Below are 25,765 nucleotides of genomic sequence, written 5' to 3' on the forward strand. Positions count from 1 at the left end.
TCTCGAAAAAAAAAGTAGACATTTAACAAATAATGAAAACTAAAATAAAATGAAATACTTAAAAAAAGAAAATCTTTAAAAACCTAAATACATAAAATTAAGTGTGTATTTGTATAAAGTCTATAGGATGTGGTTGTAATGAAAGCCTTCATCCTCTGTTCGCCCCACCATCTAGAGCTCGACCGCCATGTCTCATCTGCATGGGCTTACACTGGCTGCAAATCCAATGCAGCATTTTTGCCCATGAACTGACCCAAAGGCAACAGGTGGGACCCGTTTTTGACAGAACTGTTGAAGAAAAATGTGCTAGTTGTCAGCTTGTTTCACTTTCATTTAATCTCTGTCATCTGGGAATACAATATAGATAGTATCAGGCCCAACAAAAGGTACATCCTGATATTATTTTCAGTTTTTTTGTCTAGACAGAGAAGACTAAGCACTTAGATATCAGAATACCTACCACGAAAAATAAGAAAGATGGGCTCAGTGGAAGGCCAGAGGGGGGTAGCTCTGCTTGTTCACTGTTTCTCTCTATATTCTCTTTTTTTTTTTTTTTTTAAAGAAAAAAGTTTAAACCCCACCACCCACTCATCAGGTGATTGGAGACCATAGTTGTAAAAATGTGCTGCAGGCAGAAGTTCTGAAAAATCCCAGAAAGTGTTGAAAACATCTCTAAACAAGGTATTTTTCCCCTGCACCTTTCTTGCTAAAGGTCCCAATTGCTGCCAAGAAAACCAGTGAGAATGTTAGCTGCCAAATAAAAAATTTATGACAGTGTTTGGCAAAGAACTATCTCGCTGCTTGTTTTATACGTTTCCACAAGGTACTTGAAGGCAGCCGCTTTTTTCCTTTCCCTCCCATCCCCCCACCCCCACTTTGGGTACGTATACCTCATTGATCACTGTTCTCGGTCTGTTTTCTAATAAAAGAGCAAACTCCTATACAGTAGGATTCAACAGTATAACTTTTTCCCTCTTCGGTAACCTCTGAAAATGTGAGGGAAAATGTTTTCAAATAGGTGCTGCATAGAAAGGAGAAAGAGATGTTGGGTCTGCTAGTTTAGAATAGACACATTTAGGGGTGCCTGGGTGGCTCAGTCGGTTAAGAGTCTGACTTCGGCTCAGGTCATGATCTGGCGGTACATGGGTTCGAGCCCTGTGTTGGGCTCTGTGCTGATAGCTCAGAGATGAGCCTGCCTCTGATTCTGTGTCTCTCTCTCTCTCTGTACCCCTCCCCTGCTCATGCTCTGTCTCTCTCTGTCTCTCAAAAAATAAATAAATGTTAAAAAAAAAAAAATTTGGAATCGACACACTTATAAGAAAAGCACCTTTCAACGAGTTACTGTAGAATCCTAGTGGCAGAAAGAATCTTAGAATTCCCTCATTTGTTACACACTTGCACACCCCTAACACTGCAGAGAAGGAAACAGGGGCCCAGAAAGAGACTGTATTCTACCTAAGGTCACACAGCTGAGCTCCCCTGGGGTGGGAGCCTGGCTCTCAGCTGGGTACCACGCTTTACTCACCCTTTAGTGCCACAGCCAGGCACGGATTCTGTTTGCTGGGATTTTCACACGGGTGCACTTACAGCCTATCTTACGAGCATCAGAATGCAAAGCTGTCCTGCTTTATGAAAATTAAAACATCTCCTTCCCTAAAATTCTTTTAAAAATCTAACATATTAAAGCTGAGTCAAGATACGGGCAGTGATACTGCTGCAAAGGCATTGCTTGCCCATATCAGTGAAGCCTCCTGGTTCGTCAGTGAAGCCTCCTGGTTCGATCTTTAAATGCTTACAGGAGCCTTTAAAAGGGGTGGGGAGGGGGGAGGGAGGGGAGGAGGGAGGTGCTATATTTAGGGGGGAAAAAAAAGTTTTTCTTAAACCAAGTTTGGACGTTGAGAGTAATAATTACATAGGCTGGTGAACACCCTGAAATACTCTGCCTGCCTGTCTGAGAAAGCAAAATTATCAGCTGCGGTTTTTTCAAAATAGTTATCAGATTGTTAATTAGTGCCGTTTAGCACACATTCTGTCATTCTAACTCATTCCAAAGCGTTGCTGCACCCGGGCTCCCGGGCCCCAGGCCACTCCTGCCCAGGGAGGCGTCCGCTGTCAGTGCCGCACGCGGAAGCCCAGGGCCGGGCTGTGGCTGCCTTTCGCTGTGGCTGCGTGCAGGAAGCGAGTGGTATTTGATATAAAGTACTGTGGACAGACCAAGAGTAAGCGGATTATTTCAGACAGTGTTAGGAGGTAACTGGAGGAAGATTAGCTCGACATGAGGCAGATATCATAAGCAAATTAGAAAACCTCCCCAATTAGTACAAGAAACCCAGATTTGTGCTGTTTGTGATCTTCTGCTGAAAGGCAACGCGTCGATGTTACGGGCTCCAGTCTTGATTCAAGTTGAAATGTTGGCATTTCCTATCAGGGCATGTTAGCATCGGAGGCTGTGTACCGGCTTCATAAATGAAGTAAATCCCTGCTCTCCTCGACTGCCAAGCAGTCCTCGTTCTGACGTTCTGTACGTTGGGTAATGTTTTATTTGGCCCTGGACTAATCTCTAGGGCATGTTATAATATTTCTACACTGGGGATATTCAACATGACTCCCGGTGTCCCACACTTAATCTTTCTTTTGTTTGTTTGTCTTCGGGACCATGTATCATGCTGAAGTCATAAAAACAGAGCGTGCAAAATGCCAGATGCTACAAATGCAATTAGATACTTAAAAATAGCTTCCTTGGTGGCACTGCTTGAAATCCGAACGGGGCCTTGTTTTTCCAAACAGGGTGACACCTTTCTGCTAAGCCGCTGCTTGTACGCTTAGACCAGAAGCGCGGATCCCCTTCAGAGCACCATACAGATGATCAGGTCATTCTAGAAATCAGACCAGGCACGACTGCCCTGTCAACATGATGGCAGTCCCCAGCAGGTTTTCTTGTTCTCGGAGGGCACTGTGTTGTTTCTTGTTTCTTGACCTCTCTGATGATTCGCAGTCAAGTTGCATGTGGCAGAAACCCTCAAGAGAACCAAGCCCGACTTGTGTGAAGAAAACGAGGTGTCTACACTCCTCATTTTTAAGATTTGAAATGCATTCTGAAGAAACTTTTATTTCACACAACCACAAAGCTCAGAATTTATTTTGCAATTGTATCCAAGGAAGAAGGTGATGTTTTTGTGTATGTATGTGGTGACTGAGTCTGATTGTAAAAATAGTCCATAATTCGTTATAGAAACAAACTTGGAAAATGTGAGATTTTTTTTTTTAATCTCTATGATCCCGATGCCTACCTGCAATCATTACTTTAAGCTTATGTGTATATTTTTCTTTTTGCAAAATCGGGGTCATAATATACACGCTACTTACAACCTTTGCTTTTTAGCTAATATGTTATAGGCAAGAAAATTGGTGTTCTTCATGCTGAGTACAATAGTTCAAGATCCTCTTACACCTTTGAATCATTAAGAACAAATTTGTTTAATGTAGTTTTAGTATTAATTCTATTTTAATATATTTTTTCTTGTTTTAATGTTTATTTTTGAGAGACAGAGAAAGCGTAAGCACGAACAGGGGGAGGTGCAGAGAGAGATAGAGACAGAGACAGAGACAGAATCCAAAGTAGGCTCCAGGCTCCAAGCTGTCAGCACAGAGCCCAGCACGGGGCTCGAACCCACTAGCCGTGAGATCATGACCTGAGCTGAAGTCGGACACTCAACCCAGCCGCCCCAGTGTATTTTTCCTTTGAGAATTATCAGTGTCTGAATAACATTTGTGGCAAGTCTTAACTCACCAGTGTTATATGAAATATTATCATATCACTGTATTCCTTTGAGCAGAACTTTCCTTTTTCTGTTTTTACATGTATGATCTAATTTGAACATCACAAGAACCTATAAGTTGGGGGGTGGGGGGGAGAACAGATGTTGTTATCCCTGATTTTATTCATAAATGCAGAATAAGCCAGAATGCAGGATGCAACATAATGCTAGAGACTGCTCTTCACGTCATGCGTGATACGTGGTCTTTGAAATCAGACCTGATTTTAAATAAACTTTGCCTCTGACATACTGCGTGATCCTGGGCAAATTAACCTCCCTAAGCCTCAGTTTCCTTCTCTGGAAAATGAGAACATTGATAACCTTTGTCATCGATCTCTGAAGTTTAAAAGAATTTGTGTAAAGTACTTAAAATAGCATAAGGCACAAAAAAGATAAAAAATAAACTTTACCATTATTTTTCTTTTTCTCACACATTCCCTCTCACTTTCTTATAACATTGTGAATAAATTATGTTTCCATTTTCAATTTACTCAATTCTTAGTTCAGTGTTATTTTAAATCATAATTATATACACATAATAATCAACCGTTGGAGAAAATGTACAAATACATAAAGATAGAAAAAACACCTACCACCCACATACAAACATTGGGAACGCTTGGCTACATTTCCTTCCAGTCTTTTTTTTTTTTTTCTGCACACGGCCTTGCCATTTGTTTTAGACGTATCAGCTAGCATCACAAACTAATGAAATCTAGGTGGTAGTTAAGGCATGTGTTCCAGAGAATGTGTCCCTCAGGCCGCCACGCTCTGCTCTTGTTCCCAGAATATAAAAGAGGCGCTCCATTGGAAGCCTACTGCCATTGGCAAGAAGGCAAAATAGGGGGTCTTGGCAGAGGTACAATGAGGTTGTCTCTAGAACCCAATGTATCTGAATGCGCTGGGTCCCTAGCCCACTGATCCCGTGGCCTTGGAGAAAACTGTGTAAACCTCAGCCCACCCTTTCACCAGACCAGCCTCTCTGCATAAAAAGGAGGTCTGACAAGGCTTCAACCGAGGCCGCCGTCTGTCAAGCCTGAAGTGAGACTTATCACCCATTCCCAGCTCGGAATTCCTGCTCTCCAGTATCTTCAACCACTGGGAAGAAAAGCTTTTCCCGGACTCTTAGAAGGTGTTCTGTTGTTTGGGGCACCTGGGTGGCTTAGTCGGTTAAGTGTCCGACTTTCGCTTAGGTCATGATCTCGCGGTTCGTGGGTTCGAGCCCCGCGTCGGGCTCTGTGCTGACTGCCAGCTCAGAGCCTGGAGGCTGTTTCAGTCTGTGACTCCCTCTCTCTCTGACCCTCTCCTGCTCACGCTGTCTCTCTCTCTCTCTCCTAGAAATAAATAAAACATTAAAAAAAAAAAAAGAAGAAGGTGTTCTGTTGAGACCGAAAGGAAAGTTCCTACGGCCAAGCATCTCCTGTCAGCTAATTTGATAGTTCTCTATCAAGTAAACCATTAGTGAATACATTGATTCTTCCCCCCACCTTTTTTTTTTTTTTTGCAACTCTGCCTTAGCTATTCCCAAGATTTCTCTGAACCAGTTGGGCAAAATTGATTTTTATTAGTTCCACTGGCCTTGTGGAAAATTATCTCATGAACTGGTTTTTATAAGAAGACTCAAAGCAGAGCACAGGGTAAAAAATAAGCCTATAGCAGTCAAAACTGTTGTCTGAAATGTCTTCAGACTGGAAGGCTGAATTTATTGCACAAAACAAGTACTAGCAAGGCGGAGGTGTGTAGTCCTGCTCATTATCACCGGAAAGGGGAACCAAAAGCCGAGTAAAAAATTAAATTTTAATAATGCCAGTGATATTTTCTAAATCTTTTCTGACAGAAAGATTCTCATTATTTTTATCTGTCTCCGAGTAGGTTCTTTTAGTTGCCATCTCAGAAATGGCCTCAGCTATGATTGTTTTCTGGGCTTGAAAGCATCTGCAAAACCAAATATATACAGAGAGAAATATGCTTTAGATTGTTCAAGGAAGAAACTGTGACCGCGGTAACATTGTGGCTCGTGGATTTGCAGCCAACGTTCGCTGGGAACGCCTTCGGGTTTCACAAAAGAGGTCCATGTTGTTAAGACAATTGAAGTAAATCCCGGAACAAAGGGGACCCGCGATCCACTGCACTTGGCTAAGGAGGAACTCAGGGGCCCCCAGTCCCAAGTTGGGGTTTGTTCTAGAAATCACCCCGTGCTGGCCATGAAAGGAGATTCACGGGAAAATTGGAAAAATCCTATTGTTTTGGTAAACATGCAAACTCACCCTCCAAGAATCACATGGTATAGAATTTGGGAGGGGGGGGATGCGAGGAAAAATCAAGCCAGAGTCATTAAAGTAGCCAACCCACGAGGCTGTGAATTCCTTTCGTTTCCTTAGTTCTTCGGTGCCTATGTGTAAACCTGTCTTGGTCCCCAAAGGATTTATAGCAAATTACCTAAATATATACAGTAGATTTTTTATATCTAAAATGAAGCCAGGAGTGAGGTTAGCACACAAACTTGGAACAGCCGATATAGTTGTGAGAGCTGGGCCACAAATCTATCTCTAGGCATTCTGGCAGCCAACTTGAAGAGGAAGATGGTTACAGTTACATGAGTCAATATCCATAAGATAAAAACATAGTTCTTTCCCCTACCCCGACGAGAGAGAACGCCTTCCCATGGGACCTCATTGCAGTGACACACACTGTACAGGGTAATAAACAACATGTTCAAGAGCATCCTTACAGGAAATGTGAGCTCCACAGGGCTGTTTCTTGCTGTTGCTCTGTGTACGCTGGCGGCATTGTGCCAAGAAACAGGTGAGAGCGCATGCGTGAAGCTACACACCACCATGCTGCTGGCCCCTGGGGGCTCTGCTGCTCCGGGGAGAGACCCTAGGGTCTCCAGGAGAGATGCACCCCCTCCGTTAGGCTCCTCGATCAACACCATCTCTCTCTCTGCTGGACTTCTGACAGATGTTCAGCAGGGAACTTTGAGGTTGGGCCCTCTGGCAAGGACCTAGAGTGGCACCACCTCGTATTGGTAATTAGGTACCCTTGTGTTGTCTCGTAGCCAGTTAAGGGGTGGCTTTCACCATCCACTTTTGAAAATTAAGGCCAAGGAGCTTGAGGGCAGTCCCTCCAAAGGATGACAGGGAAAAAGGTGGCTCCTTCTTTGTAACATTCAGGCAGCTTTTTGGCTCAGCTCTTTAAAGATCCCTCCCAACTAGGCTGGCTTTTCTATGTGTTGCAGCTAAATAAAGAACCTGAGAATGTGTTCAAAGGCGATTCTACTCCTCAGCAATTCATTTTCTGCCTTTTTATCAAGCCCACGGACACAGTCGTCAGCATCAGGAGTGCTTGGGTCACATATATTTACTACTATTTTAGAGATGGGGAAACTGCGGCACATTTACTTGTTTGTCACAATACCGCTCGGTAGATTGCAAATCTCTCTGTCACTTACCCTCCGATAGAGACCGCTTGGTTTCCCCTCCTAAGCCTACTGGCTTAGAAGATGTTGCATGTAAGATGTACACCATCATCCATGAGAATCACCAGCTGGGCTCTTCAATGCATTCTGCAGGCTGTGAAGGTCAAGGGGGCTGCAGATGTGGGGTCCAGCCAACCTCTGCCTGTGCTTTTCATCACCTTGTGAGAGGTCTGCAAGGCACACACAGCCTGGTTTGTGGCTTCTGTTGACCTCTCACGGGCCTTTGACCCGGTAGTTAGGAATCAGTTATGGGCTAAGCTGGATACACTCAGTGTAGACCCTGGTTATTGATGCTCCTTTCAAGGTTGAACTTCACACTTCTGCAGGGTCAGGAGGGCCTCCAAGGGAATCCCCAGTACAGCTGTAGAGCAAGACGCTCTCACCCACCCACCCCCTTCCTCTTCATTTGTTCCTTAATAACCAGTCAGAGGTCACAGACTGAACACCCACAGGTCCACTCTGCCCCACAGACAGATGGGCTTTGTTTGGCCACTCAGTGCTTTGGAAAACTTTTACTCGGTTGCCAATATTTAAAACTTGGGAGATTTCACAGAAAGAACACAATTTCTGGCTTCTCTTGGCAAATCAGGAGATCTGGCTGTGCGAAGCCCACTTTGAGCCCTGTGGCAATCAGGAGCAGTCCCCGCCCCCATGCGCACCAGTCTAGAAAAAGGTCAGGCACTCCGGGTTCTCCCAGCCCCCACTCCTGATGCCCTCGGACTGGATATTCCCCTACCCCCTTCCTTAGTTAGAGAGAATAACACGTGTTGTCAGGCCAGCAGGTGACGTGGCTTCACCTGGCATAGACCTGAGATCCTGCTATCTGATCGTCACCCCACCCCATCCTCCTCCCCCACAAAGAGCTATGAGTCAACTGTTCTGCTGATCTTCGTGCTTAAGAGGAGGCCTTCTTAACCTAGTGTTTCCCTGCTGCAAAATGATTAATGCTGCTCTGGGGTATGTAAAATCGGTTGAAGGTAAAAGATTATGAAGGCGATGTCATAAGTTTGAGCAGACGGGTGCACACTTCTCTGGGGCCATCGTGCACCCTCCAACCAGAAAAACGGAGTAGCCCCGGGATTGGCATCCGCAGGAAGTCCGCTCCCTGGAATGGAGGGACCAGAGGCCGAGCAGGGTGCCCGGAGCCCAGGACTGGGGTCACCTAATGGAAGCTGGACATATGGAGGCCTGTCAGGAGCCGCAGTAGAAACAGAGGTGCAGAGGGAAGAAGACTCTGGCTTCTCTCTGCCCCCCACCCCCGGTGTCCTCCGAGTGCCTCCCATTGGCTGAATGCAGCGGGAAGCCAGACAACGCAGGGTAGCATGGCAGCAGGGGTCAGCCTCTCTCTGCTGGGGAGAAAAGCAATAAAGGAACAAGAAAACGACGGAGGAGAAGCAGCCTGAGAACTGGCACCATGGGGATTTCATTAAGACGTCGCATTCAGCTTGCCACAGAGCCAAATCTGGACAAGACAGAGAAGTTCTGATGTTATAATCTAGAAATTGTAACCACATCCCTCAAGAGTCGACGGAGATACAGGTAGCTGATAAACCTCTGCCAAAACGTTTCTTCCTCCTGACATCAAGAAAGAAAAAAAGGTGTAAATCCATAACAATGAGGAGATAAGTATCTAAGTCGTATCTTGCAGAGAAATAATGTTAGAGCTCCTCCCAAAAGCCAAGGCAGCTGTGTCTCCACCAGCGAGATCTCAACCAGCCATGTTTCCGAAGAGGCATCTTGGCAGTCAAGGGGTGTCCCCAGGGAAACTAACAGAACTGGGAAGGGCAGCCTCCACCTTACTGGGTAACTTAGTAGCCGCTGAAGAATGGGGCTTCCAGGAGCGTGGCTCAGCCTGGACCCAATGAGGCAAGCTAATCAGGGTCAGCCCCAGGATGTGCCCTGCAGGATTGGGAGAGAAATCCACAGGCTTTCCAGGCCAAGGTACCTGAAGTGGGGGAGCTATCTACTGGAGGGGGAGCAGCCAAACAGAAAGAATAGCAGGGTACATTGTGGGGAGATCTGTGAGTCAGAATAGGAGTAGTATAATAATAATTCTTATACGTATATACTGAGCAGTTACTATTACCAAGCACTGACAGAAGAACTTCATGTTGATTTTACTTATTTATTTATTTATGTAATTCACTGAGGCACTGCTATTATTAGCCCCTTATTTATTAATTTATGTATTTTAGAGAGAGTACAAGTGGGGGGAGTGGCAGAGGGAGAGAGAGAAAGGATCTTAAGCAGGCTCCACACCGAGCTCAGAGCCCGACTCCGGGGTTCAAACCCATGACCTGAGATCTTGACCTGAGCTGAAATCAAGGGTCAGACGCTAAACCGACTGAGCCACCCAGGCACCGCAGCCCCTTTTTTTTCTAATGAGGAAACTGAAGCAGTGGTTCTTTGGAACTTTCAGATTCCCTGCGTTGGTACTTTTGTTTCTCTTTTTAAGTAGAGGACCAAAGGAAGATTGTCCACTTTCTGTTTTGCTAGGAGAGAGAAATTTCCAAAGAGAGAGTACATTTCCAATGTCCAAATAAGGACACTGGGAAGAACCCTGCATCTACACCAGCACACCATAAAATAAGCACATTGTCACACCAAAGTATCAAAAGGGCTTAATCTCAGGGAAATAATGAACAACTTGCACAGCTGGTGTGTGGCAGATCCAGGATTCAAATCCTGGCAGTTTGGCTCCAGAAATGAAGGTAGCTGACCAGCTTCTGTCCAAATGGTTTCTCTGGAGGATGGAAGGGTGAACCACGCGCACCCCTCCCCCCACCAGGAGGAATGGCAGGTGGCCAGTTGAGCAGGGCAGTAGGGCTGCTCACAATACAGGGGTAGGACCCAGTGGGAATGGGGAACCTCCGGGCACCCAGCAGGAGGAGCGAGCGGCAGGGATGGGGGGTGGGGAAAAGCACCTAAACCTGGGAGTTGGGAAAGGAGTCCTCCTGGCCTGCCATCGTGATGGGCTGCCTTGCACTGAGAACTTCACCAGGGCCACATCTGGAGCGGGTCTTGCCTTCTCCCTGGGTGGGCCTGAGCCACCAAATCTGGGTTCTCATAAATCAGGATCACTGTGACATTAAATCATATCACACATGTGATAGACATCCAGGACCATAAAAGGACACCCTGCCTTTTGTTTTTGTTTTTTTTTTTTAATGTTTTATTTATTTCTAGGAGAAAGAGAGAGAGAGAGAGAGAGACAGCGTGAGCAGGGGAGGGTCAGAGAGAGAGGGAGTCACAGACTGAAACAGGCTCCGGGCTCTGAGCTGGCAGTCAGCACAGAGCCCGACGCGGGGCTCGAACCCACGAACCGTGAGATCATGACCTAAGCGAAAGTCGGACTCTTAACCGACTAAGCCACCCAGGCACCCCTGACACCCTGCCTTTTGAAGACTGTCTAGAAGAATAGCGCTGTCCATACCCTGTGCGGAGAATACTTGGGAAAGATTCCTTTATTACATTTCATGGATGAACAGAGACCTCTAGTCCTTTCCCAAGGTCACACAGTGAGTCTAGCTAATTCTTTCACCTGATTTTCTTTTCTGTCGGGCACTCTATTCCAACAGATGCATTAAATTAAATCTTCCGCAGATCTGGCATCTCCCTGTAGCATCTTCCCTCATCTGTAGGATAGGTTATATCAATAACCGCCATGGTATTGGGGTGTCCTGCAGGGGTGGGAGATAAGGTTGGAGGGGTGATTTGAGGCCTTGGTGAAAATGGGGATGAGAATAGCCTCCACCTCACAGGATTGTTGCGAAGGTTCAACAAAGTGTAGAAGATGCCAGAACAGCACTTGGCCCAGAGTAAATGTCGCTGAGTGCGAGCTGTGGGAGTGGCGTGGCTATGTCTGCGCTCAGTCCTTGATGAGGCCACTGCCCCCAAGTCCTTGATGAGGCCACCAGGGGCAGCACCCCGCCAAGACCTGAGGAGGAATCCCTGGAGGGTCCAGCTGCGTGGGATTTTCTAGCTCTGAGATTAGAGAACTTTCACATTTCTCCAAATGGGCCTTTTTTTGGTAGGAGACAGAGGATTGTCTGCTTTTTATTTTGCAAGTAAGAGAGACTAACTTCCAAGGAGAAAGTGTATTTCCATTGTCCAAATGGGGTCTTTGGGGCAGAAACCTACCATCTACTATTACCATCACGCGGTAAAAGGAAGGACATTTGAACATGGACACAGCAGACAGGACACAATCGCAGAGAAACGGACAGTCCTTTAGAGTGTGTAATCTCGCTTTCGGAGAAAGGGAGGCTTCCATGTTACTCTTTGTTTCTGGCTTCAGCTCCCGTCTGGAGTTTGGGAACCACTGTCCTCCGTCACGCAGGTTATATTCCTTGATTTTGTCGAACAGGCCCTCTTAGAAGCAGCATGTTTGTGAAGGGCTCTCTGGTCTGAAGGCCCAGCTGTCCACCAAATGGTTGACCTTGGACATGTCCCTTCGCCTGTCGGGAGACAGGGTCCTCACCTCTGTAACAAAGAATCCTGCCCACCTCCGCCGGCACTTAGCTTTAACCTGTGAGGGATTAAGTATATCATGTGTTTCTAGAACATCATTATTTCATTCCTCTCAAGATTTTCCTAAGCACTTTGATTCTATCTGAAAGCCCAGTCGCCGGCAAAGCCACCCTCCAAGCCCCTTGCCACGGTGGAGTCCATATTTGAGAATGGTGGTGGCCGTGGTGCCCAGGCTGAAATCAGATGTACATATTTGGCAACAGAGCGCAGTGTAACTGCAGATCACTGATCAAAACCGGTCGGTCTTATCACTGGGCTCTGACAGGTACTTGCTGGCTGCCTTCCCAGCCTGGGAAGGCATCCCCGAGGCAGCCAACGGGACCCCCTCCTCTCGCCTTTGATGTCCATGCGGCCACCTCACAGAGAAGGTAGCCCTGCTGGGGAGAGGGGCCCTGTGAGGCCCAGATAGATGCCCGCCTGTGGGAACAGGAAGCCTGGCGAGCTTGAGGAAGCAGCGGCATCCTGGACTGCTGCCTCCACCTCGCAACCAGCCTCTGGAAGTTTCCCAGGCAACTTCTCCGGCCTCCAGACAACTTTCTTCCCGCCTCTCACCTCTCCTGAAATGGCATCCTCTCTCACAGCCTTGTTTGCCGACCGCACACATGTAAAGGGCTCTACCTTTTCAGAGTGCTTTGTAATCTTTAATGAGCTAATCCCCGTCTCCCTGGCGTGGTTGGGGAGCTGGCTGATGTTGCTCGGGAAGGAACTGAGACCCAGGTGTCATGGAGTGACTTGCTCCAGGTCACCCCTGGCAAATCCAGGATTGTGGGCGCACTGGCATTGCTCTAATGATGGCCTTTGTTGTCGGGCTTCTGTGACTGATTGCTCATTGTGACACCTGAGCTCCCACAGGGCTGGGACTCGTGTGTTTCCTTTTTTCTTCAGAAGGACTTGGCCAGACCTGCCGTACCTGTCTGTGCGTGGCCCAAGGACCACCCCGCTCTCCAGACGGAAAGGGCCAGCCTTCCATAGCTTTTAGCTGTTAGGCCAGGAGCCAGCAGACCACATCTAGAAGGCCGAAGCTGGCCCACTGCCTGTTTGTTGTATGGTCCACGGGACCAAAATCACTTTACTTTACATATATGTATATATATATGTATATATTTATTTATTTTTGGGAGAGCACAAGCAGGGGAGGGGCAGAGAGAGGGGAGCAGAGGATCCAAAGCGGGCTCTGCGCTGACAGGCTGACACCACAGAGCCCAATGCGGGGCTCGAACTCACGAACCATGAGGTCATGACCGGAGCCGAAGTTGGACCCTCGACCGACTGAGCCACCGCACGCCCCTACTTTACATTTTTAAACGTAAAAAATCAAAATAATTGATTTGACATAAGAAAGTTATATGAAATTCAAACTCCCATTTCCTAAAAGGGAGTTTTCTTTGCACACAGCTGCCCTTGCCCACTTAACATTGTCTAGGGCTGCCTTGGCACCACAAAAGGCAAAGCTAGCACTTGCAACAGGGACCGCACGGTCCACAAAGCCTAAATATTACTGTCATGAGTTGAAATGTGTTCTCCCCTAAGCCCCTGGCCCCCCAAATTCGTATGCCGAGGTCCTAAGCCCCAGGACCACAGAATGTGACCTTATTGGGAAATAGGGTCTTTGCTGCTGTTACTGGTTAAGATGAGGCACAGTACAGCAGGGCGGTCCCCTACTGCAGTTATGACTAGTGTCCTTCTAAAAAGAGGAAGCTCAGGCACAGATACCCACACACAGAGAGGGCCACGTGAAGAGGAAGATGGAGACCAGGGTGATGCACCTACAAGCCAAGGAACCTCAGATATTGCCAACACGACACCAGCAGCAGGGGAGAGGCATGGAGCAGATTCTCCCTCAGCCTTTGGAGGAACCAACCTGCCAATACCTTCATCTCTAGCTTCTAGCCTCCAAAACTGTGAGACTGAGAAATTTCTGTTATTGAGGCCCCCCGTGTGTGGTCCTTTGTAAACTAATACATTTGCCATCTTGTCCTTTCCAAGAAAGCAGTTGCTGATCCCTGTTGAACTATGTAGAACTTTGGAAATGGGGTTAAGCTACTCTGGCCCTCGCTCAGGACCTAACCTAGGTGTGCTAGGGCTCAGCCACTCATTCCCATCTCCTTGGTTTCCTGCTGGAGTGTGCTCATGTCTCTACCTGTCAAAATGGCTCCCTCCTGTGCCTGGTTCCCTCAGGGCTCCCAGATAACCCACTTCTCCTCAACTTAGGTCAGGAAGTGTGGACTATGAATGGTAGATGATGGTTTAGTAAGTTGGCCCAGAGATGACATCTGGTTTTCCTCTTATTTTTTAAAAAGTTTTAAATGATTTATTTATGTATTTTTATTTGAGAGAGAGAGATAGAGCATGCACAAGTGGGGGGGAGGGGGAGAGAGAGAATCTCAAGCAGGCCCCACACTCAGCGTGGAGCCTGACATGGGACTTGATCCCACCATCCTGGGATCATGACCAGAGCCAAAATCGAGAGTCAGGTGTTCAACTGACTGAGCCACCCAGGCAACCTGGTTTTCCTCCTGGTTTTTTTGTTTTGTTTTGTTTTGTTTTGTTTTGTTTACATTTATTTATTTTTGAGAGACAGAGTGAGACAGAGAGCAAGCAGAGGAGGGACAGAGAGAGAAGGACACACAGAATCTGAAGCAGGCTCCAGGCTCTGAGCAAACAGCACAGAGCCCAATGCGGGACTCGAACCCGTGAACCATGAGATCGTGACCTGAGCTGAAGTAGGATGCTTAACCAACTGAGCCACCCGGGCGCCCCCTCTTGTTTTAAGCATCTTATTCCAGAGGCAGGCATCTTATGAGACATGTCCCGCAAGGTCCTCCATCTCATGTGGCTTTGGGCAGCTGTCCTCTCTGGTCATGAATGGAAATTCTCATTCTGAGATGAAAGAAACAACAGCTCCTAAAGATTATGAGCCCCACAGCTATGTTTAAAATATCCAAGGGACCAGGCTGGGACTCTCTTGTCCTTAGAGGAAGACTTTGTACAGCCCCAAAGTAAATGTGTGATGCAACGATGGGAAAGCAGGTGGGAACATGGAGAACAGTCACCGTACAGGCCAAGACCACGTGGCCAGGTCCCTATCCGGTTCTGGGTCCCCGAATCCCATGTGTTTGTGTCCTGCGGCTGCCGTAACAAAGCATCACAAACTGAGGGGCTTACAACAACAGAAATGTATTCTGTCGTGATTCTAGGAGCTTGAAGTCTGAAATCAAAGAGACAGCAGGGCCATGTTCCTTCTGAGGGCTCTAGAGAAGAATCCTTCCTGACCTCCTCCAGATCCTGTGGCCCCAGGCATTCCTTGGCTTATAGCTACGTCTCTCCAATCTCTGCTACCAACCTCACAGGACCCTAGTCCCCATGTCATTCTGTGCCCTGTCTTCCTATAAAAACATCAGTCATTGGATCTAGGGTCCACCCTACACCCATGCCAATTTTATCTCAAGATCCTTAACAAATTACATCTCCAAAAACCCTGTATCCAAATAAGGTCACATTCTGAGGTCCTGGGTGGACATGAACGGAACGGGGTTGGGAGGGACACTGCACTTCAGTAAAATCAATATGGCCTAAGTGAGAGAAGTCTCAACCAAACTTGCTCACATCCTGAGGGAATTGTTTGACCCCTGTAACTGGGAAATTTCAGTATGACTCGTCAGGTTTCAGGCACACAGCAGGATCCAAGGGTCCAAATAATGCTTTTAGGAACCCATCTCTTCTCCTCATCTCTGGATGCTGTGTTCCTCCTTGCTGGCATCTTGCGGGCAGGTTCCCGTCCTGCAGGATGAAAAGAATGGCACTGGCCATTCTAGGCTTCCACTGCCCCTACAATTAATTCCAGTAAAGAGAGTGCCTTTTTCTTGATCTTCGAGAAAAAAAGAATCCCCATAGGTCTCTATGTGGCTTCGGTGGTATGCCAGTTCCTGAACAAATACTTGTGCAAGGGATAGAGAGCTGTGATTAGCCAGGCCTGCCTGGGTCATATGTCTACCTGTGGAATCAGAGAATTGGGCCCAGCCCTATCTGAACTCTTGGGGTGAGGCTGAGGATACTCCCCAAAGATGCAGAATACCGAAGGCGCTGGGTGGGCATTTACCAGGGGGCATAACAGCCACACAACTCCAGCTCAGGTGCACCCATGTACCCACCCAGCTTTGAAAACGATGCTTCAAATCCAAGTTAATGTTATAGGCTGATGACAAGGAACCATATCCCCTATTCCTGTTTGCATTTCTTTCTGGTGAGTACTAACATTGAATTTGATATAGACACTTAGAGAGCCTTTCCCTTGGCCCTTGTTTTGGAGAACTTCCCAAAGAGATGCAGGTACAGACTCCTCCACACAGTTTACCCCATGCTCTCAGGATTGCTAATTGTTCCGCCAATTCTTCCTGTGCTGTCAGACCCCAGAGGTGGGACATCATTATTCAGTCCTGTTGGCCATGCAGGAAAGCATGTGCAGGACGGGGCAGTGAACCTGTGGAGTGTCGTGCACTCTCCAGCTAATGAATGCAGGCTTGTAAAAGAGTTTGGACACTGCTGGCATCCTTAATGGGAGGGTGGCTGATCGCTAACTCCTAAAGCTGTGCTCATCTACAAGCAGCCCTTAGAAACCAGGAAGCACACGACGTGAACCTTCAGGGGAGCACATGTAGGTAGTCTCTCCTTCATGCATTCAGCAAGCACATTTTTGAGAATGTCTGTGCCAACCTCTGTTTTAGACACTAGGCATACAAACGACAAAGGAGAGTCAGTCCCTGGAAGGTCTACTTTTTGTTGGAGAAACCTGCACAGACACAGAAACTCATAAGACTATGTGATAAGAGATGCCCAGGGAAGTACAAGAGTCAGACAAGGTCATGGTCAGGAAATTCTTCATGGGAGAAGTGGGAGCAACATGCTGTAGATCAAGGACTTCATTTTGGAATCCGGGTAAATCAACCTAAAAATGCTTGTAGGTCTCAAAATAACAGAAGACCTAACTTAAACTAACTCGATAAAGTAAGTTAATTATTTTCTCATCTAACTGAAAGTCCAGAGGAAGGGTCGTTTGATAGAGAGTTTCACCATGTTTTCGGGACCAGGGTTCCACTTCCCTGCCGTTCTATCGATGGTGCTATCCTCCCTGGCTCAGCTTCTTCTCAGGCTGGCTCCCCTCATGGAAACAAAACGGCTGCAGCAGATCCAGGCCTCACATCCACACCCCATACGATCCAGGTGACCCAGCATTCAAAGCCAAGCTCTTGAGATTCACTCTGTTGGAATGGCCTAAGTCACGTGCCTGCACCCATCTCATTAAGCCATTTTTCATCACCTTAATACAACTCTGCCATGAGTCCAGGGGACTCCTGAGCCGCAGTGCTCCATGTAACGACTCAGGGATCCAGGCAGAAGCAGTGTCCTGCCGACCTGTAACTCCACTCCTAAAACATACAGCCTCCTGAATCAGAACTGCAAGGAAAGAGCCAGCAGTCAAACACTGCGAGCCAGATGCCTGGCGTGGAAGTGACAGCCAGCGCCTCTGCTCACATTTCATTGACCTAACACAGGTCACATGGCTGGGCCTAACTTCAAGGGACAGGTGAGAGCCCGCTGTGTCTAGGAGTAGAGGAGAACGGCATGCTGGCGGATGCCCGCGACGCCTCCTGCGGCCGTGGAATTCCCGGGCTTCCAAGCAGGAGAGAGAACCGCACCGCGTGTCACCCCACATGCCCCCTCTCTGCCGGGTCTCCTCCAATCCCGCTGCCACACGCAGGAGCTTGTTTCCAGAGGGGGAGGAGACTGGCAATGGAAAGATTAGCCGCTCCCAGGGTTCCACACAGGGATCAGTATTTTCAATAGTACTTTGTGAGTTCAGCCTCAAAGTAAATGGTTAATTCATCTTGTATCAACAGCACTGTGATTCATAATGTAAACTTGGAGAATCCTTGATGTTTCGGGCCCACATTCCTTTTAATTTGGCTCCGCGTTCTTTTAAAGCCACAGTGTGCTCACTTAATAGAATGCAGCATGCAAATGCACAAGTTTTTGCCCGGAGGCAATTTAGCCTGGCTGTTTCAATGGATGTCTTCTTTCAAGTGTATATTCTTTCTTAAATTATTTACTGGGTAAACACACTTTGCATTTTCAAAAGGGAGATTAAGACAGCTTGCTGCAGACCTCGCTGAACGTAAAGCCCCCCTGTTGCCCAAAGTTAGAACGAAGTTACTTCGGGCTTCCCCAAAGTTCCTTACCTGGCTCGCGAGCTGGGAACCCCTCTCCTGGCCTGTTGTCCTGATGCTCTGCAAACCCCGCATTCCTTTCTGCTTTGCCTACAGCAATACCTGCCAGCAGCCTCCGGCTGGGACTGTACTCCAGGCTTCCTCACAGATGGGACCCACCAGTGCCAGCCTTTGTTTCCCCCGCTCCTGGCTGGCTCGTTCCTACCCCGTCAAGGACCCCAGCAGCTCCCTTTTCTGGTCCTTAGAGGCATCATAGCAACCTAACACCTTTGAGGTCCAAAGCGGGGTTGCCAGCCTGAGTCAAGCTTATTTCCAACTCAGTCCGCTCCAAATCTTTTTTTTTTTTTTTTTTTTTTTTGCCCCTTCTACACACTTTGTCCTAAATATCTGTCAGCCCTCGGTTTGAAAGCAAGTGCTCTCTCCTGCCCACGTCCTCCGCCACATGCCTCCGTTCCGTGAGGACCGTGCCTTCTCCTGGCATCAGGGAGAAGATCCATTAGTGCTCTGGTAAGGCATATGGTATGAAGCTGCATCTTTGGGGGGTTTACTTCAACGTGTAACTTCAGCCTTTCCTACGCAGACTCCCTGAGATTTGCCTGCAGAGTTTGCACAGATTTCTTCTCCGTTTACCCTTGAATGGAACGATTACAATTACAGGAGCTGCATTCTCTGATGAGCATCCTCGGGTGGGTCTCTTTGGAGCGCGGTGTGCCAGCAACCGTACTGTGTTCTGGGGCTGTAGAGGAGACGGCTCCAGGCTCCGGGCCCACCGAGGAGTGAGTGGACAGCTCGGTCTTTCCCACTGTCTGTGACCCAGCAGAGAGGTCAGACTATCCTGGGATCTGTCGTGTGCGGAGTGAATTAAACATATGAGCTGGGAAGAGGGATTGTGGGAGAATCACACCCCTCTTTGCCTTGAGATGAGGGAAGCCCAATTAGGAAGGCCAGGGAAGAGCTGAGGATTCAGGGATTCCTGTGTATTCATTTTTCTAACCATGCTTCAGATTAAACAAGTAACACCCGCAGTTAATCCTTTATAAATTAGCATCATGGATGCCTTGGGGCCCTCAACCCACAAATAAAATGGTTGTCAACCAAGAGACGCACTACCGTATATTACTTAAGGCAGAATTTTAAAGAGTTTTCATGCTTTTAATCTGTTTCACTGCTGAGTTTCAATTTTGCTGATTTCCTTTGCGAGTCTGACGCAGATGACTGTGGCAAATAGAGACTGTGACAGTGACTCGGGCAAACGGGAAATGTAGAGACTGTTCTGAAGACTTCTGCCCCCTTCCAGAGAAAAGGGGAGAACATCAACTTGGGTTTCAAATCAAGCCACCAAGTGGCACCGATCAGTGTTCATAATTAGCCTCACTTTTAACAAGCCGTGAAGTCCTGTTTTTATTTATTTATTTGGAGGACAGAGAATCTTCCTGCCTCCTGAGTAAATATGGCCTGTTAAGTCCGAATTAGCTGTCATGGCAGAAGAATTAATGTCAGGGCGCAGCCTTTCTAGTGGGGAAGGGGAGAAATAAACGAGACAGATCTTAGCTGAGCCTTGCGTGATAAATGAGGACCGAGCGGATCATTCATCTCCTTCGAGGAAAGTGGACACAGGCACTAACGCAGTTTTGCGGAAGACGTGTCAGCAAATGTGATCATTTTGTAACCTGTCAGGAGGAGAGGGGGCTGGTCCTTCCAGGGGGCCACGGGGGAGGGGGCTTGTCTGATGTGACCATCACCATCCATCCATGTAGGTTTGGAGAAGAAGGGGGTGGGTGAGGAGGAATCCAACTGAAGCCACAAGGATGTCATCTTCCTTCCGGAAGCTAGTAAAGGCTGCCAACGCCTTCCAGAGATTTCTTCACCGAGACACAAAATAGGAGGCAGGGTCTCTGTCGGACTAAGACAGCAGACCTTTTTCTGCTTGATATTTGCAGGAACAGGCAGATGGGATTTGCTGTGGGGTGTCAGGCATAGACAGCCACTCTATCGCTGTCTGGTGGGTTCTGTGGGAGGAGCGTGGGCCGGGCCACTTGACCTGGGTTCCCTTTGACAGCCTCAACAAAGCATTCTGTCGCTCGACCCCTTTTCTCAGAATGAGCTCACGCACTGTGAGGCCACTTCCTTGCAAACTCTCTGAAGGCGTCTCGGAGCACGTGTCTCTATTCTGTTTCTCCTCCTGACTTCCCGGTCCCCCGTCATCCACACCAGCTTATATTTGGGCCTCTGGAGTCCCCAGAGGTGAGGGTCCACCAAGCAAAGCACATGAGGCACTTAGGTACTCTGTGTAATTTCTCATTTCCATCTTTTTTTTTTTTTTTTTTTTTTGTTACGGAGCAAATGTAACGTTTCCTCCTGGCATAACCGAGCAGTGAGCCCCAGTGACAGATGACGGTTTCGCAGCCTGAGCTGCGAGTTTGACACTTGCTTCTTAATCCTGTCCTTTTCTTCCTAAATCTCTCTTTTACTTTTCCCCGGGTATTTTTGTACAGGTAAGTACCTTACTGACATATGTTTCCTTGGAGTCTTTTACAGGAAACACTGCAAAAAAATGAAGCTTGTCTCACATTTTAAATTAAAACGAGAAGCTCACATGGGGCCCTTGATCGCTTAAAGATTACTACATGGTACCCCGAGCCTAGAAAAGCCATTTGATTCGCGTTAGCATTTCTCTGAGTGCCGCGTGACAGTCACTGTGGAGTCGTTCATTTCCTCCCGGGTCGTTTCTAGAACCAAAAAGCTCATGAGCGCACACATGCAGGCGTGTACACACACACACACACACACACACACACACACACGCATGCATGCGCGCTCACTTAAGCCCCGCACTGGGCTCCCTACCCCCACCTGTGAAGCCATACTTTGATTAGCCAACTTGGTCTGGAATGGTCTTTGTCTGAAAGTCCTTCGTTTATCTGTGCGAATTATTTTCTTTCCTTTGCTCTTTCATAGAATCATCCAGAACCGCATCCTGGTCGTCATCTTGGCCATCATCCTGGTTGTCACCATCCTGATGGCGATCACTTTTTCTGTCAGAGGACATTGATGGATCTGCTCTTCCCTGATAAACAGCAACAACGGCCTGTTCTGAGTAATTAAGACAAAATGGTCACATGAATCATTCTTTTGCGCCGACAGGCCCTGAATGACCCTCCCTCTTGTCACCAGTGTTCAGCTGAAGCACAAAGAGTGTAAAAATATTTTCTATTCCTGCTTGCGTGTGGGTCGGTTTCCTTTTCTAGTTTGTCTTCACCCAGATTTGTTCTTTTGTAGGAGAAGGTGAATGTTTATTTGCCTTTTGGGAATTTCATCTACTCACCAAAATAGCCTTGGTGACTTTTCTTCCTGGCCTGTGGACATGTCAGGGGTCATGGTTTGGGATAGGGCATGATGAGTCAGTCATGGGGCATCTGATGGGCTGTGCTGTTTGTCATACATCTCTTGTCACCAAACTGCCCTTCTGTGATGTCCAAGAATAAAATGCAGAGAAAAACAGAGGCCAGAGCCAGTGACCCACTCCAGTAAACCGGCCCCATTCCTACCCAGGCATAATGAATATACTCTACCTGCCTGAGTGCTTTCATTGTAAAGGTGGATATTTAATATCATTTGTGCAGGAAATTGACTTAGCACTTTCTCTGTTTTTCTATGCATATATATTTTTTTTTACAGCCAAGAATATTTTTGCTGAGCCTGCCCAAGATCCACTTTTCACAACTTTGATTACTGGCTACATGAAATATTTCCTTACCTTCCCCAAATCCCACAGTCCCCAGAATTTGCTGGCAAAGGGAGCTTTGGCATGATATTTAATTGTGACCTCCTCTCCCCTGACCTGTGTAAGCATCTCTGTATCCTTTCGGTTTTAATATCTGCACTGCCAAAAGCAGCCCTCATACATGCAAAAGGTCTGACAAGGTTCCCTCCACATCCATTCCAGTATGTAAAGAGAACATGAATATTTCAGGAAGAGCAAGAACATGAGTCCGTCAGTGTGAAATTTCAAATGTGATTATAAATATGGCACTGAGTCCTATAGGATGATCCACTAGAAATAAACTTTATGAGAAATGGTCACTAACCTCCTTCAAAAGAGTAAGGGATTGCAGCATGTTACAAAGGACTGCTTGGGTTTTCTGAAAAAAAAAAAAAAAAAATGTTAGCACAGCCTTCCTGAATTCACTGTGTATTCAAACCTCTGACATGCTTTGTGAGTTTCTTTGGTTTCTTTCTGTCCGAGGTAACCGGGAATTGCGTTCAAAATGAGTTCATTTAGGATCAAGCTTAAAGTTGCCCATGCTGAGGTCATTTCCCCCCAGTCATAAAGCAAAATGTGTTTTTCTTAAGACTTTGTAGGCATTTACGAGGTCCGTGCTATCTTTTGAAGATAATTGGAAGTTTTGAATCCTGGAAAAGCAAACCTGTTCTCTTCATAAAAAATGCTAACCACCTGTGCCCAGAGATTGAGCTCGCCTCGATGCGGCACTTTATTTTATATTTTGTCCCAACTCCGAAAAGAACCATGATGGTTTAGAGAGGAAATGCAGAATGGCAAAATCCACCAGAGAAATCGTACTTAGCGCAACAAGCCAGGCCCTGCGTGTGTCCAGATAAATCATTTAGTATTGTGTAAATAAAACCGCAGCCTTTACTTTGCAGGGATGGTATGGGATTTGGGCAAAGAGAAGTAGAACAGTGAAGCAGTGGAAAGGCAGTGCTAATTTTCCTATCAGCTTAAGGGATCCATCTCAGCAAGTTTCTTTTATTCCGATAACGGGTTTCCGTACATGCTGAACACATTGAAGAAACCATTAAAAAGCAGGAGAACAAACAGACAACATCCTTCTCCTTCCGAAACACTAATGGCAGGGAAGTATTACCCCCGCGTCTCCGGTGGCTTTTGAAACCGTTGACTTAGCTAAAGCGTATAACCAGTTATCCAGCGACCCCTCACACCTCTTCCCAAGGCCACCCACAAAACCGGGTTGATCTGATCATCTCAACCCACCGGCTCCTCAATATTTCACTAACACTTTGCATTCATGTTGAAGTAGATGAAATGGGGTGGGGGGGAGGGGGAAGCATTACTTCCCTATCAATGGCTTTTCCTTTCCAGTTCTACCTCTTTATCAGCTCTTGCCTGAGCTTTTGCCCCAATTCAACCTTGAGACTGGGAGACTCTGAACAGATAACCCTTGGCCTACCAACCCCATCAAACCCACCTTGAGAGTGACCCCCAAGACCCTGATGGTGAGCGTTTTGTAGGAAGCTGGTCTGAAGTCCGGAGAACTCCCTGGCCCTCCGCCTGCTGCAGAAGAAATGCAAAGGAGCCCACCAGAGGCATGCTTTTCTCCCGTCCCCACTCCCCTGCTCCTCTGGGAAGGGAGAAAGCCCACAAATTCGAAGCAGGTCCTAGATCTGTGAAAGGTTCTAGGAACTTGCTATGTAGACTTTGACTGCTGACTATGCCTCCAGTTGGGAGCCTGTGCTAGAAAATGATGTTCAATGTGAAGGGGGGTGGAGGGGTGGTGAAGAGAAGACACCGAGGAGGAAGAGGAAGAGGCGGCCCTTGCCATATAAAATTCATGCAGACTAAACAGTTTCCCTGACCGAATAAATAAAGCCGATGCTACCCTGCTCCAGAATCAAAAGCAATTTAATTAAAGTCTCTTAAGTTGTAAAGAGTTTTAAATGTTCCGTGTTGAAGGCGAATGCCTGCATATGCAATGGGCTTGACGTCAGCCGCCAGGCCTGGGCTGGGAGGCCATTTGCTATTCTGTTTAAGGCAGGCTGGATTGTCTTATTTTGGAACCAGCTTGGTGGGGGGTTTGCTTTGCTACTGCTTCTGAGCCCTGAGCTTCAAAGGCTGAAATTAATGGTGAACAAAATTGTGCAGCTCTGGCCGTCCCATGCGGGGCAAGCCCATTGAGGGTTATCATTAAGTAAAGAAATAAAGAGGGGGAAAAAAGCCTGCCTGTTCCAAAAACCTCATCAGATAATGACCTCAGTGATTGGATTTTCATTACCAAACAGCATCCAGAGATTATCTACCCCATAGAAGAAGGGAAGGGGGGGTGGTGGAAAGAAAGAAAGCAACTGTCTTTCTCTTCCTCTCTTTCTCTTTTTTTTTTTTTTGCACATCTTTTCTTTAAAACTGTCAGATCATTTCAGTATTTCAAATCCGAGGAAAACAGCCTGCCTGCTGCTGTATTTGAAGTTGTAATGGTGTCAAAAAGTCACGACTGACTGACAGCCGTCAGTCCCAGAGGGGCTCATTAAATCATAAAAACTTGACAAGGAAATAATTGCGCATCGCCAGCAACTTGGCGCCTGTTTAGACGTTTTTATTTTCTTTCATTATTAGTCCCCACCATTGCGTTCATTAACAAATTGCATTAAACAACTGTTAAGGGCTAATGATTTGTTTATCGCTTTTTATTATTATTATTATTTAAACATTAGCTGTGTCATGTGGTACCCTAGCAGCCTCTTGCCATCATCTGACTGAATATTTTTCCACTCCGAGCTCTGGGTACTGTTGGAATATGAAATAGATTATTCATTACTCTCCTCTTTGCCACTGATTTGATTTCATGTAGCGTCTTCCACAGAGAAAGATGAAAACTTGTCAAAAATAGGTTATATCTTATTCGAAGGGGCAACAATAGCAGCAGGTACAGGCACACTTTAATATTTAATTAAGGTTGATGTTAACCCCTTTAAATGACTTTAGCTGTAAGTTCTATTCAAATGCAGAAGAGAAAAATAATTGTTCTTAATTTGCAACCTGTTCAGCAGGCATTCTTCATGGAGTTAGCAGGAAATTTAGAGCCGAATTTTTAAATAATGAAATTTCCCATCATAAATATTTATAGCCGTTTGTCTACGTAGTTGAGAATTAACTACAAGCAATGATTTCCTCGTCTCTTTGGTCTGAACCGCTAGCCTAGCCAGGCACTTGGTGCTTGGGCGCGGAGCTGGCTTTCCTGGGCGAAATGCACATCCAAGGTCTGTTGGTTGCTTGTGGCTGGTGCTGGTTTCAGAGGAAGCTCTGTGAGTCCCTTGTTTCTGGTCCACTTGTCTCCTCCGCTAGCTGAGTCTGTGGTTGGAGGACTGTGGTCTGGAGAGTAAGTAGGGATTTCTTAAAGGAACACTTGTGTGTCCAGTCGGCTGGTGTGGGGCGGGTGGGGGTGTGATGGGGTGTCCAGGCGTCTCTGTGTAGTCAATGAGCTTATTGCTTCCCTAGTAGACAATAGGATCGCTTCTCGGCCTTTTGGCTAAGATCAAGTGTAGTATCTGTCCTAGTAGACAATAGGAGCCATGCTTTGCTGGGGTGGACCTTCCATCTTTTTTTTTCCCTTCTGTGGCTTGCCATTGGTGAAATCCTCAGCTCTTCCATGGGCTCTGAGCTGGAGGGGAACAGCAACATCTCCATCCCAGGCCTGAAGTTAGTGGCATTCTCCATGCCGGGACTGCTGGCCGCATTTGGTCACCCTGTTTGATTCGATGAGTTTCACATAAACATGGAAACACTCTCAGAGGCCTGGTTCATTGGGACTTCAGGGCTGGGGTGTCCTGGTCTACATCAGGGAACGAGGAGTACTTTTCTGCCAACTTGTTTTACTCCCACCCATCCTCAGAAAGACACCCCTTGGGCATCTACACCATGGATGTGAAGGGGAGAGATGGCACATGTTCCCTGCTCAGCC

General features: G+C 47.0%; 1 protein-coding gene and 1 pseudogene across 4 annotated transcripts in view; both read left to right on the plus strand.

The window, feature by feature from the left end:
* Positions 1-24,473, plus strand: part of VTI1A (vesicle transport through interaction with t-SNAREs 1A) — a 350,308-nt gene extending 325,835 nt beyond the window's left edge. For 2 of the 4 annotated variants that reach the window (XM_039237647.1, XM_039237648.1), the window contains one exon: positions 21,009-21,078. Coding sequence is in view for 2 of the 4 variants with exons in the window: in XM_039237644.1 (XP_039093575.1) it covers positions 21,009-21,102 (94 nt within the window). In the remaining 2 variants the exon portion in view is untranslated. Of the gene's footprint in view, positions 1-21,008 lie in introns of all 4 variants that reach the window. The other 2 variants (XM_039237644.1, XM_039237645.1) reach the window with 1 other exon arrangement.
* An 840-nt stretch (positions 24,474-25,313) lies between these two features.
* Positions 25,314-25,481, plus strand: LOC120235367 (annotated as a pseudogene).
* Positions 25,482-25,765: the final 284 nt, after the last annotated feature.

Source organism: Hyaena hyaena, unplaced genomic scaffold (genome assembly GCF_003009895.1).
Source record: "Hyaena hyaena isolate Hyena2069 unplaced genomic scaffold, ASM300989v1 scaffold_128, whole genome shotgun sequence".
In the NCBI taxonomy this organism is placed as follows: domain Eukaryota; kingdom Metazoa; phylum Chordata; class Mammalia; order Carnivora; family Hyaenidae; genus Hyaena; species Hyaena hyaena.